The sequence below is a fragment of the Berghia stephanieae genome, chromosome 3, assembly GCF_034508935.2.
Source record: "Berghia stephanieae isolate SIO BIC M18660-M18661 chromosome 3, UCSD_Bste_1.3, whole genome shotgun sequence".
Classification (NCBI taxonomy): domain Eukaryota; kingdom Metazoa; phylum Mollusca; class Gastropoda; order Nudibranchia; family Aeolidiidae; genus Berghia; species Berghia stephanieae.
The window spans coordinates 95,253,400-95,265,078 of record NC_088362.1 but is presented as its reverse complement, the minus strand read 5'-3'; the positions used below and the strand labels follow the sequence as shown (position 1 = coordinate 95,265,078).

The 11,679-nt window shown below is 36.9% G+C and overlaps 1 protein-coding gene across 2 annotated transcripts in view; it reads right to left on the bottom strand.

Moving 5' to 3' along the window:
• Positions 1-961: 961 nt before the first annotated feature.
• LOC144968896 (uncharacterized) overlaps positions 962-11,679 on the bottom strand; it is a 15,710-nt gene continuing 4,992 nt past the window's right edge. Inside the window, exons 2-7 of one of the 2 annotated variants that reach the window (XR_013644690.1) lie at positions 9,628-10,264; positions 8,718-8,922; positions 6,960-7,179; positions 4,428-4,610; positions 2,322-2,998; positions 962-2,270 (exon numbers count right to left, since the gene is read on the bottom strand). Coding sequence is in view for 1 of the 2 variants with exons in the window: in XM_078907722.1 (XP_078763848.1) it covers positions 2,833-2,998; positions 4,428-4,610; positions 6,960-7,179; positions 8,718-8,922; positions 9,628-10,002 (1,149 nt within the window). In the remaining variant the exon portion in view is untranslated. Of the gene's footprint in view, positions 2,999-4,427; positions 4,611-6,959; positions 7,180-8,717; positions 8,923-9,627; positions 10,265-11,679 lie in introns of both variants that reach the window. The other variant, XM_078907722.1, reaches the window with a different exon arrangement.

Below are 11,679 nucleotides of genomic sequence, written 5' to 3'. Positions count from 1 at the left end.
TAGAGAGGATTTGCTCATTCTGAAACCGGAATGCCTTTTCTGAGACAGCGATTGCCTCTTTTCTGAGACAGAAACGACCTCTTCTATGAGAATGGGATGCCCTCTATTCATAGCAGGGATTCTCTATGTTATCAATGATTAAAGTTAAATACCCTAAGATTGATAGTTTTTAGGTTGAATATGACTGAGCTAATAATAATATACAGTAAAGGCTGCTTTCTTCATCATAATGGTCTAGACTAAAAAAGTCGATAAGTTATGGGATATAAAATCTATCGTATATTATATTCTTGAAAGAGTGATAATCGAGAGTCTTCGGATGGGAACAGAAATTGTTCCCATCCGAAGCCTCTCCATTGTCACTCTTTCGTTTGTATTTCCACGATCCCAGTCTTCAGGCAGCTCCCACTGCTCTCTACTTTCCGTAATTTTTGCTCATGTCCCAAGGGCCTGCACACCTTTATAGATTGACCCAACCATGCACATAATGTGAAATACTCCGAAGGATGCACTCCATCGCGTGATCAATTTTATATATTATGATGGTACCACAGCTGTCGTACAACGAAGGAAAAAAAACGGTTTTCAGAATAAAATTTAAAAAAAAATAAAATAAATTTCCCTTTATTCATCCCATAGGGGAAATTTTTCTCTAGGGTTTATTACAAGGGAAGACTGTAATAACCCAGGCGTCAGCCGCAGTGCAGCGCCGCAAATTGAGCTAGGGCGAGGTGACTTGCTCAAGGCCACAAAGCGCAGCGGCGGGTGATCGAACTCGCTAGCTTCCGGGTACGAAGCAAAGACCGTACCGCTGAGCCACGCTGCCCCATAAAGAATAAAGAGTCAATAAAGTGTAGACTTTTAAGATCTGAAAAATTGGATAAAAGTTACTGAGATCAAGACTTAGCTAATATCTACGCTTTACACATGATTAATCAAGAATGCAGAATGTAAAACATTATCACATTTCTATATTGATGACTTTTATTTATATATGTATCTAAATATTCCCAATATGTTATTCACACAAATACGCAATGTTACATTGAACTCAAACAAAAACCATAATATTTATTTATATAACCAGATGATGACTGAATCTCTTCTTCCTCTTCCAATAGAATTACTCTTTAAAATTAGGCAATCAAAAGTCCACATACTTCTCTCACTCTCTCAACGTCCGCCTCCTCTTACTCTCTCTACCTCTCTCTCTCTCTCTATCTCTCATGCTCTCTCTCTTACGCTCTCTCTCTCTCTCTTTCTCTCTCTCACGCTCTCTCTCTCTCTCTCTCTCTCTCTCTCTCTCTCTGCACATCTCTGTCACATTTTCTCTATATTAGATACAGTTCTATTCCTGTATTATGATACAGATCAAAATAAAGGTACACAATCAAATGGAATATTTGCAATATTAGAAAACATCTATAAGAGGATACATGTACAAAACATTTTGGATCATTCATAGGTAAGGAATGATTATGACCTAAACCCTTTGCTTTCCAAGAACAAGAAAATCGTCACGTTTGTAACGATACAACCAGCATTTTTAAAATTGAGATCTTACTTACTCAATAAAATATTTGAAGATGAATCTTTGGTAAAACTATCAGAACTTCTCACTGTGTTGTTGCCATGGGTTTTTTGGGATGAACAAAATTAGACATGGTGTGTCTTTGTTGCTCTTGAGATTTAGCAAAACAAATTATATTTATAGTGAATGGGGATGACTTCTCTGAACAATGGCTGGTAAGGAAAGAGTTAACGATTGAAAACTCAATATCAACGAATGGAATGGAAGTGGTGAATCAGGAAACATAAATCTATATTCAAATTCGAATGATGCACGTACAAAGAAATGAAAAAAATAATTCATGCAATTTAATATATAAAATACCATCTGCCATATTTAATTATCCACTTATCTTTTCGGGATTACCTTGGCAAAATTCAATACTTGCCCAATCATAAGTGATAGTATCTGATAAGGCGCCATTTCTCTTTTGATTTAAGAAAAGTCATCACGAGGTCCCAGGTTTGATAGTTTTGGCAATATGAGGGTCATTTAAATCGATCAATATCTGGCCAAGATTTTAAAAATACGTGTCTGAATTAACTGGTTAAATTCATTTTGCGGATTCCAGTTGACCCTGTAATATTAATATTACCGATTATAGATAGTGGGTCACTAATTCATTTTTGTCAAAGTACCTTTTCCTTAAACAAAGTGTGTAAATCCGGACATACAGAAGTTACATCTCAATACTGTTGTACTATGAGAAAAATAACGACAAGTTTTCAAACATTTGACCAGAAACTCGTACTTCAAATATCGACCGATTCACATGATCCTCATTTGGTCAAAAACTCTCCAACCTGAGACTTTGCGTTTTTGACAATATGAGGGTCATTATAATTGATTGATATTTGAAGGACGAGTTTACTGGCCTAAATTTACAAACCGTGTTTTATGTCAGAGTATTACAGATAGTCGGACACTTTCTTTAAAACTTGGTTTATGTGACCCGTGCTTAATGTTGTATTTTGGTGGGCTGACCAGACACTAAAGACTGAGACAAGATAATAAAACATGAGACATGTCACCAATGAGATATAAATCTATTTCTCAGCGAAATAAAATTTCTTCGTTCTCCTCATTTCTACATAAATTTGAAATTGTTGCGTCTTATTCATCCCGATGTGATACCAAATTGAGCTGTTGGGTCACAAAGCTGTAATTCCCGTATGCCATCAAATTCCGATTTCCGTTTAAGGTGACCGTTGAATGCTTGAACCGTTTTTATCATGTAAAAACTAATTGGTATCAATGTGTCCCTAACTGAAGTGGACAGTCTTTGCTCTCTCGCCAAGTTTGGGAGGAAACGCGCTACCTGCTGTGACAGTAAGCCGAGAGGTCAAAGGTAAAACGTCGTTATTTTTAGGAACGGGCACACTTCCTTTCCTCACACTTGCAGGAGTTCTCAATTGTCGGGACAGCAGCCTGAAGAGAAGAAAAAATGTGCATGTTGAATTTTTTAAATTTACAAATTCCTGGTATGACATAAAGAAAAAAATGAGCTTTTATATAGGGCAATAACCACTAAATGTGCTCAAAGCGATTTACAAGGGGTCCCTGGTCAACAACAACATTTAACATTTAGGACGGGACATGACGCTTGTTAGGTGATGTTACAATTTTTTTTCGGACAGACACAACGCTGTTAACGGCCAGATACTCATTTTACACCTGAGTACGGTGCGAGAATGTGAGTAAAGAGTCTTCTCCAAGGACTCAACTATGTGCTGAGCGGGACTCGGACCCAGGACCTTCCGAACCGAAAGCGAGTTTCATACCACTAGACCACATAGCCGCAAAAGAAGCTGTTGATAATTATTTTGTACTATTTCTTATTGCTGATCTTTTACATAGCCGTGCACTGACAGAAGACATTGTTTGAAATTTTGATTGGGAAACATTCACATTTTATATCCATCGACTGAGGTGACAAATTCTGATAACTGAAGAACTTCTGAAAAATTGGGATTCATTTGAATCGATCGATATTTGAAGTAAATAGCTCATGAGAGATGTCTCATTTTGAGACTTGTACGGGTGTAAGTAAAAGTGTTTTGGCAAAAATTGTGAAAAACAATGGTTCGAACACCCTCTTTAAGTTGGTAACGAGTAGATGTGTGTCGTCGGTAGTGGTGGACAATTTAATTGCCAAAATCATTATTGACCATGATACGGATGGCAATGACCAAAATACTCTAAACCGGGCGGTGAGATTGCGTATGGATTGTTAAACTCATCATCTAGCTCGACAAAAGGAATTAGAGTAACTAAGGATATTGTCGTCATGCTGATATACAAAAATATCAAGTTCTCTTTTAATTTTTTTACATATTCTGGTTTCATATGGTTTACTGAGATGGCAATGAAAGTAGTATGATAAAGTAGTGCATGGGGAATGATGGAAATTCACTGAAATGCGGAATGTGAGCATATCCTATTCAGTGATATTATTATTATAGTAAATATAAATAAGATTTTCATGGAATGAAATATTATGTAGCAACAACACATTGCGCACATTGACAAATCATCTTTATTATTTTGGACAGAATTGTTTCACTTCAGAAATCTATGAACTAAGAAATGGCCCTCTAGTCATCGGTATTGGACGTACAAAATAAAAAGCTTATAAACAAAATTAAAGAGACGCGATTTGGTCACTGTGCTTTAGAATGTGTCTATCATTTAATGACATCTCATTTACCCAGCACGAAATTAGGGGAGATAAAAAAGGTTGTAAGGAAGGACTTCAACGCTCTGGAACAAATTGGAAAGGAGCAGAAATTGGTGCAACATCGGACAGGACGTGCATGTGCTGCGAATTGGAGACAAGAGCCTACATAAAAATAATTACCGAGAGGTTCCTCTAGACTCCTCTGTACGAGACGCCATGTCTGCATTGGACGTTAGACGACTGGTGAGTTGCTCAGATCTGCTGCTCTGTCTCGTCAGGATGTCTCTCTCCATCATGCTCTCCCCATCCCCAGGCCGATCTGTCTCGATCTGACGTAACAGACTGTGGGCGCTGCCTGGGAGTCTGAAAGAAAACAAAGTTGCGAAAAATGATAGTACCGGAATTTCAATCTTCATCTGTAAGTTGTATCTTGACATTTCTGACACGAAAAAAACCCTACAAAATGACAAATGATAAATTACCTTCTCTATTGGCCAAAGATTTTTAAAAATTTGAAATACACATCGATTAAAATGCCCCTCGACAAGTTAGCAACTCTTCAAATTCAGTCTCGGTCTTGAAATATTTTGACAAGCTGAGTCTTTTTAATCGACCGTTATTAAATAGAAGTTAAAATTTTGTCAGTTTATGACATTAAAGTAGGTATATTCGTTTCCACATCGGCACAAAAATGTAGAGAGGAGTTGAAGACTTGGGACACTTACTGTATTTACAAAATAAGTTGACAATTGAGATATGTTCTATTTATTAGGTATCATATTACTACTTTAAATTTTGCAGCAACTTCCTCTACCATTTTGTTTCTCCATGTTTAAGCGGACAACATAAAATACCATCTGAATCCAAACTTTTTCGCTGCTGACGTCAAGCCTTGTGAATCTCCACTATGCCACTGTCTCAAACCAGGTAAAGTTTTATATTAATAAAGCTTAATAACTGTGCAAAAATGGAAGCCGTTTATATTAAGATTAACAAGCAAACACAATATTCACGTTTCAAGTTGGGAAGCATGCTTCGGGACAGTGTGTTTCAAGTCTTCCTTGTTTTCTCGACATGCCTCGATTTTAAGTATATTTGGTGATTGTAGCTAGGCGTAGGTACCCGTTATTGCAAAATAAACTTATTGCTCATCATAAAAAACGTTATCACTTTTAGACAAACAATGATTTCGTTTTTTTAATATAGTAGGCCTCAATAGTATTAGATGTGCACTATGAAGGTCGCAGATGTGCCTCATTCTCTTTCTACGGATATGACACGGTGAGAGATGTCTGGCATAAGAAATAGCAATTGTCAATATTTTAAAACTTCCATGAAGCTGGAAATGGACTAAAAGTGAATATGAAATAGAGATGGCTTTTTTTCGAGGATTCCAAGACCATTCACCCTTTACATTAAAAAGTCCAAGAATAGGTTGTTTTCTTCTTATCTTTGTCTTTTGTGTTGACTACGGACATGATTTTCAACCTCAATAAAAAAAATCCCATAAATGTTTAAAACACTGCAACCGTCATTGCTGCTAAAAGAAATAACAACAAGCCTGACATTTTATCTTCTGGACGTTTTTTTTTTCCTTTTTAGGCTTCACTGGATCTATGTTGGACAATGTTATTTTTTAAATTTACACAGATAAAACTAGTTTTACATGACATTGCTCTAGTTTAGGGAAATGTGGAAGAAGACCTTGCCTTTGAAGGAAAAATTTTGAAGATTACACAGATATTAAAACACCTTTTTAAAATCACAAATTAAAAAGCGAGTTTTCCTATCACTGATGTTCTATTAATCTGTTATGACATCAAGTGAAAAGGCACCAAAAGCTGCATTAAAACGTTCAGCTTTCTAAAAATAACTTTGGAAACTTACTTCAACTTACAGTAGAGTTAGACACTTAAAACCATTGATTCTGTTAGCCTAACAATTGATTTTTTCAAAGACCTTGAATGCTTAAAATAATTATTTTAAACTAAAAACAAAGTCTGAGCAGTGTAATTATCTCCTTTGTCTGCCATGTGATAACTCTATATATTAGGCCCCAAATCTCTCCGATACTATTCCAAGTCTTCCTTGAACGTAATTCAATTCTCCCTAGTACGAATTCCAAGTCTACCTTGAACGTAATTCAATTCTCCCTAGTACGAATTCCAAGTCTACCTTGACCGTAATTCAATTCTCCCTGGTATTCCAAGTCTACCTTGACCGTAATTCAATTCTCCCTAGTACGAATTCCAAGTCTACCTTGACCGTAATTCAATTCTCCCTGGTACGTATTACAAGTCTCCCTTGAACGTAATTCAATTCTCCCTAGTACGAATTCCAAGTCTCCCTTGAACGTAATTCAATTCTCCCTGGTTCTCCAAGTAATCCAAGTCTCTCTGACTTTTCCCAAGTTTCTTATTTTAAGTTACGATTCAAAATCAATGAAATGGACCAAGAGAATTGTTTTGGATATTTTAAGTCTTGAGAATTCACGATTCAGTGTACTTGACGTGGAAAAATAGAAATGTTTGATTTTGAATTTCTTGTTGTTGTTGTTGGAGATTTCCAAATTAAATTACAAGGGGAGAAGTACTTAGAGCTTCGGAATGTATACAAGACAACACTTAAAACCATATACTGATTGTTTGTACTTTGACATTTAGAAAAAGATAAAAATACTATATCAAAATCTATTTCAGGAAAAGCTCTTACCTTGTCTTCATTCTGTATTTAAAGAAAATGTGATCGTTGTTTGCTTGTGATTTTAGCTTCATCAGAGTGTTCCTCGTCAATAACTCCTCATGCATATTCTTCTGTTGATTTAAATAGTCTTTCACTAACTCCTTGTCAAACTGTGGCAATTCCTTTGCCTTACGTTGACGCTCCTCCTCCGCCTCTCGCTCTAATCTCGCCTTTTCTTCTTCTTCAGTTTCTGTCAATAGAAAATCAATGTATCAAACTTTCCCCGTTCCCATATTAGATAGGTAGATGAGTCTTTGTGTGATATCTAGAAGTGGTCAAGAACTAGTCATTATTTTCTATACGAATATACGGGTTCCATGAGTATCAATATTCTATCAGAATGATGTGTTTCGGCCACTGGAGTTCATTCCTTTCCCTTTAGCAAAAAAAAACAAAAAACAAAAACAAACCAAAAAAAAAACCCAAAAAACAAAACAAAACAAACAAACAAAACAAAAACAAAAAACAAGAAAAAACCCCCAAAAACCCCAAACAAAACAAAAACAAACAAACAAACAAACAAACAAAACAACCTCCCCTCAGAAAACGCATGCTTTTATATAGCGCAATGTCCAATAAATGTGCTCAAAGAACTTTACAAGAGGCCCTAGCCAGCAGCAACATTTAACATGTAGGACGACCCATGACGCCTGTTAGGAAATATTACAAAACTTCTTAGAACAGAGAAAACTCTGTTAGCGACCAGGGAATCATTTTACTCCTGAGTACGGTGATAAGTAAAGAGCCTTTTTCCAAGGACTCAACTATGTCCCGCTCCGGACTCAAACCCAGGACCTTCCAATCCAAAGGCGACTGTCATACAACTAGACCACATAGCTGCCCAAGCAAGCATTCTAAACAGCGTTATTTAATTTCTTTCCAATACTAATTTCGGTGTACATCAGGTTGCAACAATAGAACTATATCTATTTTATAAAATATAGCAGCAATGTGACCTGAATTGAATTCACTGAATTGTTTACATCATAAGTTCAAGAGCTAAATTCATATTAAAAATAAAATAAAATTCCATTTATTCATCCGCAAGAGGAAATTTGTCTTTAGGGTCTATTCCAAGGGAAGACTGGAATAACCCAGGCGTCAGCCGCAGAGCAGCGCCGCAAGTGAGCGAGGGGAGGTGACTTGATCAAGCCAACAGCGCAGCGGCGGTGATTGAACTCGACCTTTGGTATGAAGCAAAGACTGTACCACTGAGCTACGCTGCCCCTTGCATGCTCTCATTCAGATGAGTGATTGTGATGTATAGAATGAAACACCAATTCAAATTCAAATTTTGTAAGTTTGATTGATAAACTTCGGGTTCCCGATAGGGGGCAGCGTGGCTAAGTGGTACGATCTTTGCTTCATACCCGAAAGGTACCGAGTTCAATCACCAGCCGCTGTGTTGTGTGGCCTTGAGCAAGTCACTTCGCCCCAGCTCAATTTGCGGCGCTGCTCTGCGGCTGACGCCTGGGTTATTCCAGTCTTCCCTTGGAATAGACCCGAAAGACAAATTTCCCCTTGGGGATGAATAAAGGGAATTTTATTTTTTTATTTATTTTTATAAGAATTGAGTGTGGCGACACAAAATATTTTATTCAGAATAACAATAATTGTTATCAATATTATTTTGAGTGCGTTGTTTTTACCACCAGAAAGTGATAGAAAAAGATAACAAACGCATTCAATCAATAATGTTCACATGTTGTCTATCTTAGAGCGTTTTACCTATCCTTCCGTTGAAGAGGACCCCCGCATTGGTGTTGATCTTCGGTAACATGCCCGTCGTCGTGGCTGGTTGAGAAGATGCCGAGGCCTCTTGGACAGGATTCAAACGTGCAAACAATCGGCGCTTTCTGGGGTCCTCAATAACTGGGGTTTTCTTCCTTTTCTCGTCTTCAAGACGATCGAGCTCTTCTTGTGTAGGTTGTACCTTTTGGTCAGTGAGGAACAGAGAAACAAAAGAAATAATAGAGAAATTTCTGGTCTGTTTCTTCTACCCAAAGCAAGCCAAAGGATAAAATATGATGAGCTGTTTTGGTCATTGATTGGACGACAGATATATTCGGGCCTCTATTACATTAAAAAAAACCTGATTCACTTTTCACTGCCTTCGATAATCACAATGGGTAGTGAGTAGTTTATCGATCTAGGTCACATGAATTTCTCATGGAATCATTTTTACTAGTTCTCTAACGTACCAGGGAAAAACTGATTGACTTCATCTTACCTAAGGATAGAGACGATAAAGACCAGTTTACATATGCATGATGTGCCGGATTCGCCCACTCTCCCGGTTATGCCATCGGGTCATTCCGGCTAACGTGGATTATCCGGTACAGAAACATGTTCCAGTTAGAGGGTTAATTTTGAATCCATGTAAGATCATCGTGTGGTTTCAATCTTGTGTACTACTACTACTACTATTATTACTACTACTACTACTACTACTACTACTACTACTACTACTACTACTACTACTACTACTACTGGTCCACTACAAATGACTTACATTTATACTGCCTTTTTATTAAAGAACACATTATATGCTATTTGATTAACATTGCATATACTGTGTTTTTAAAAAACAACGGCAGTATAGATCTGACAACGAAAACAATAATACAAAGATAATTACCTCAACTTCCTCTTCTTCCTCCTCTTCTTCATCTTTCCATTTGTCTTTCAGGACGATGGCTTCAGCAAGCATGTCGTCGAATCCCCGAATGGATTCACAAAAGTTGCGTTGTTTGCCAAAGACCAAAGACCATTTTCGAAGAATGTCTCTTTTTTGATGTTCAATTTCTAGTCGACTTCTCCGAGTGTCTCTGTCGTACTTGGCGAGTTGTCTCCACAACGCTTTCTTTTCGTGTCTGTTATAATGATAAATCACTTCCCCTGTCCGACTTTTGGACACACTTATAGCACCTTTGAGAACGCGAATCATTTCTATTGTCTTCCGTTTACCATTTCCACCTTCGATGTTGAAGAGCGCTTCAATACAAGCCTCCATCTTTCCTCCAAAGATTGTGTTCTGATCTCTAAATTGTTTATCTGTTTCTAACGAGTTTTATGTTAGACGATTGTGATATTTCTGCATTAAAAAATAATGGGCTGTTCACTTGCAAATGTTTAGTTCAAATTCCAAGATGGTGTGAATTGCTATAAAAATCCAATTACTTTATTCGCCTTTTCTGCTTTTCCACCATGCAGCTAATCGATAGGATGTTTCTCACGAGCCAGATGTTCATCCCATTGTGTTTTCACTTCCCTCACTGAGGATGAAACGAGAAAATATATTAAAAGTATGTCATATCCTAGCAGTGTCAAAATATTAATGAATGAATAAACCTCTATTCGTTTTTAGACTTAATTCTTGATAATATTCGAGACCTAAAACTGTAAAAGGGGCTGGTCACATTATATTAAATTGACAATGATGTTTTAAAATAATACATTGAAGGGTAAACCAGTCCCGAAGACAGGCCAAGAAAGTTTAGGACGGAGAAATCTGACGGCGTGTTTATATTTATATCAAGCCAGATTCCCTTCCTAGTACGGACACAGGAAGAGCTGTTCAACCCCACCATTGCTTCAAACGGCACCCTTACAACCAAGACCTGAGAGACGGTCAGTTCGGCTAAGGACTTCAGCTGCTACCAAGCTAAGACTAACAACAATAAAAAATATTGTGGTTTTCCTTTGTTAGTACCCCATGATGAATATTAAACATTAAAAACATGTAAATTCGTACCATACTATTTATAACAGAATAATTCCGACTTACTTTTATTGCCAATTATAAGTGGGACTGCAATTGTTTTATTCATTACTTATTGTATTGTGAAGGCTATATCCTTAGACAGCTATAAAAGCTGTTTACTATTTTCATGAAATATGAAACGGGGAAATCATAGGATTTTCAGGCGTTTATAATTTAATTTTAATCAATCGGGCGATTCTGTGAGAGCAGGAACTGACAACCTATGTAAAACACTCGAGTGGTTTGGAGAATTATTACAAAATATTTTCTTAAATAAAAGATTTAAACTCCACTTTAAATACCACATTACGGTCATGTAAAACATAATGCCATTTCATGTATTGTAATTGAATGTTATCAACAATTGGTTGTGCTTCCACAGGTTATGAGTTCTGTGCCGCTTTACATTGTCTTAAACAGCAAACAAAAAGATTGAAAGAAAATGATTTAAAGATAAGATAACATCGATGATCGAATATTAAAATCATGAATCTAAATAAGCCTTGCGGAACAACTCTGACAATCTCAGAAATTTCCTGAATGACGACGTCTTACAATTCCTTACAGATCGATCAAAGACGTTCCACAGGGTTGGCACAGAAGGCATTGTTGTAGAAGGTATACTAGATCTATGATATGAAACTATTAACCAGTTACATGCCATTCTCTGGGAAGGCTCGTAATTAAAATTTGGCCAAAAAACTCGTCCTTCAAATATTGATCGATTTAAAAAAACATATTCTAGTCAAAAACTCTTAAAACTGGGATTTCCGGGAAGTCATTGTCAAGGTGAAGGTCATTTAAATCGATCGATGTTTGAAAGACGAGTTTTCTGGTCAAATCTTTAAATACGATTCCTTCCAGTGTATGACAGTGAACTGGTTAAACGTTCGTCTGCTGACGATCTGACGATTCCTGTAATCATCA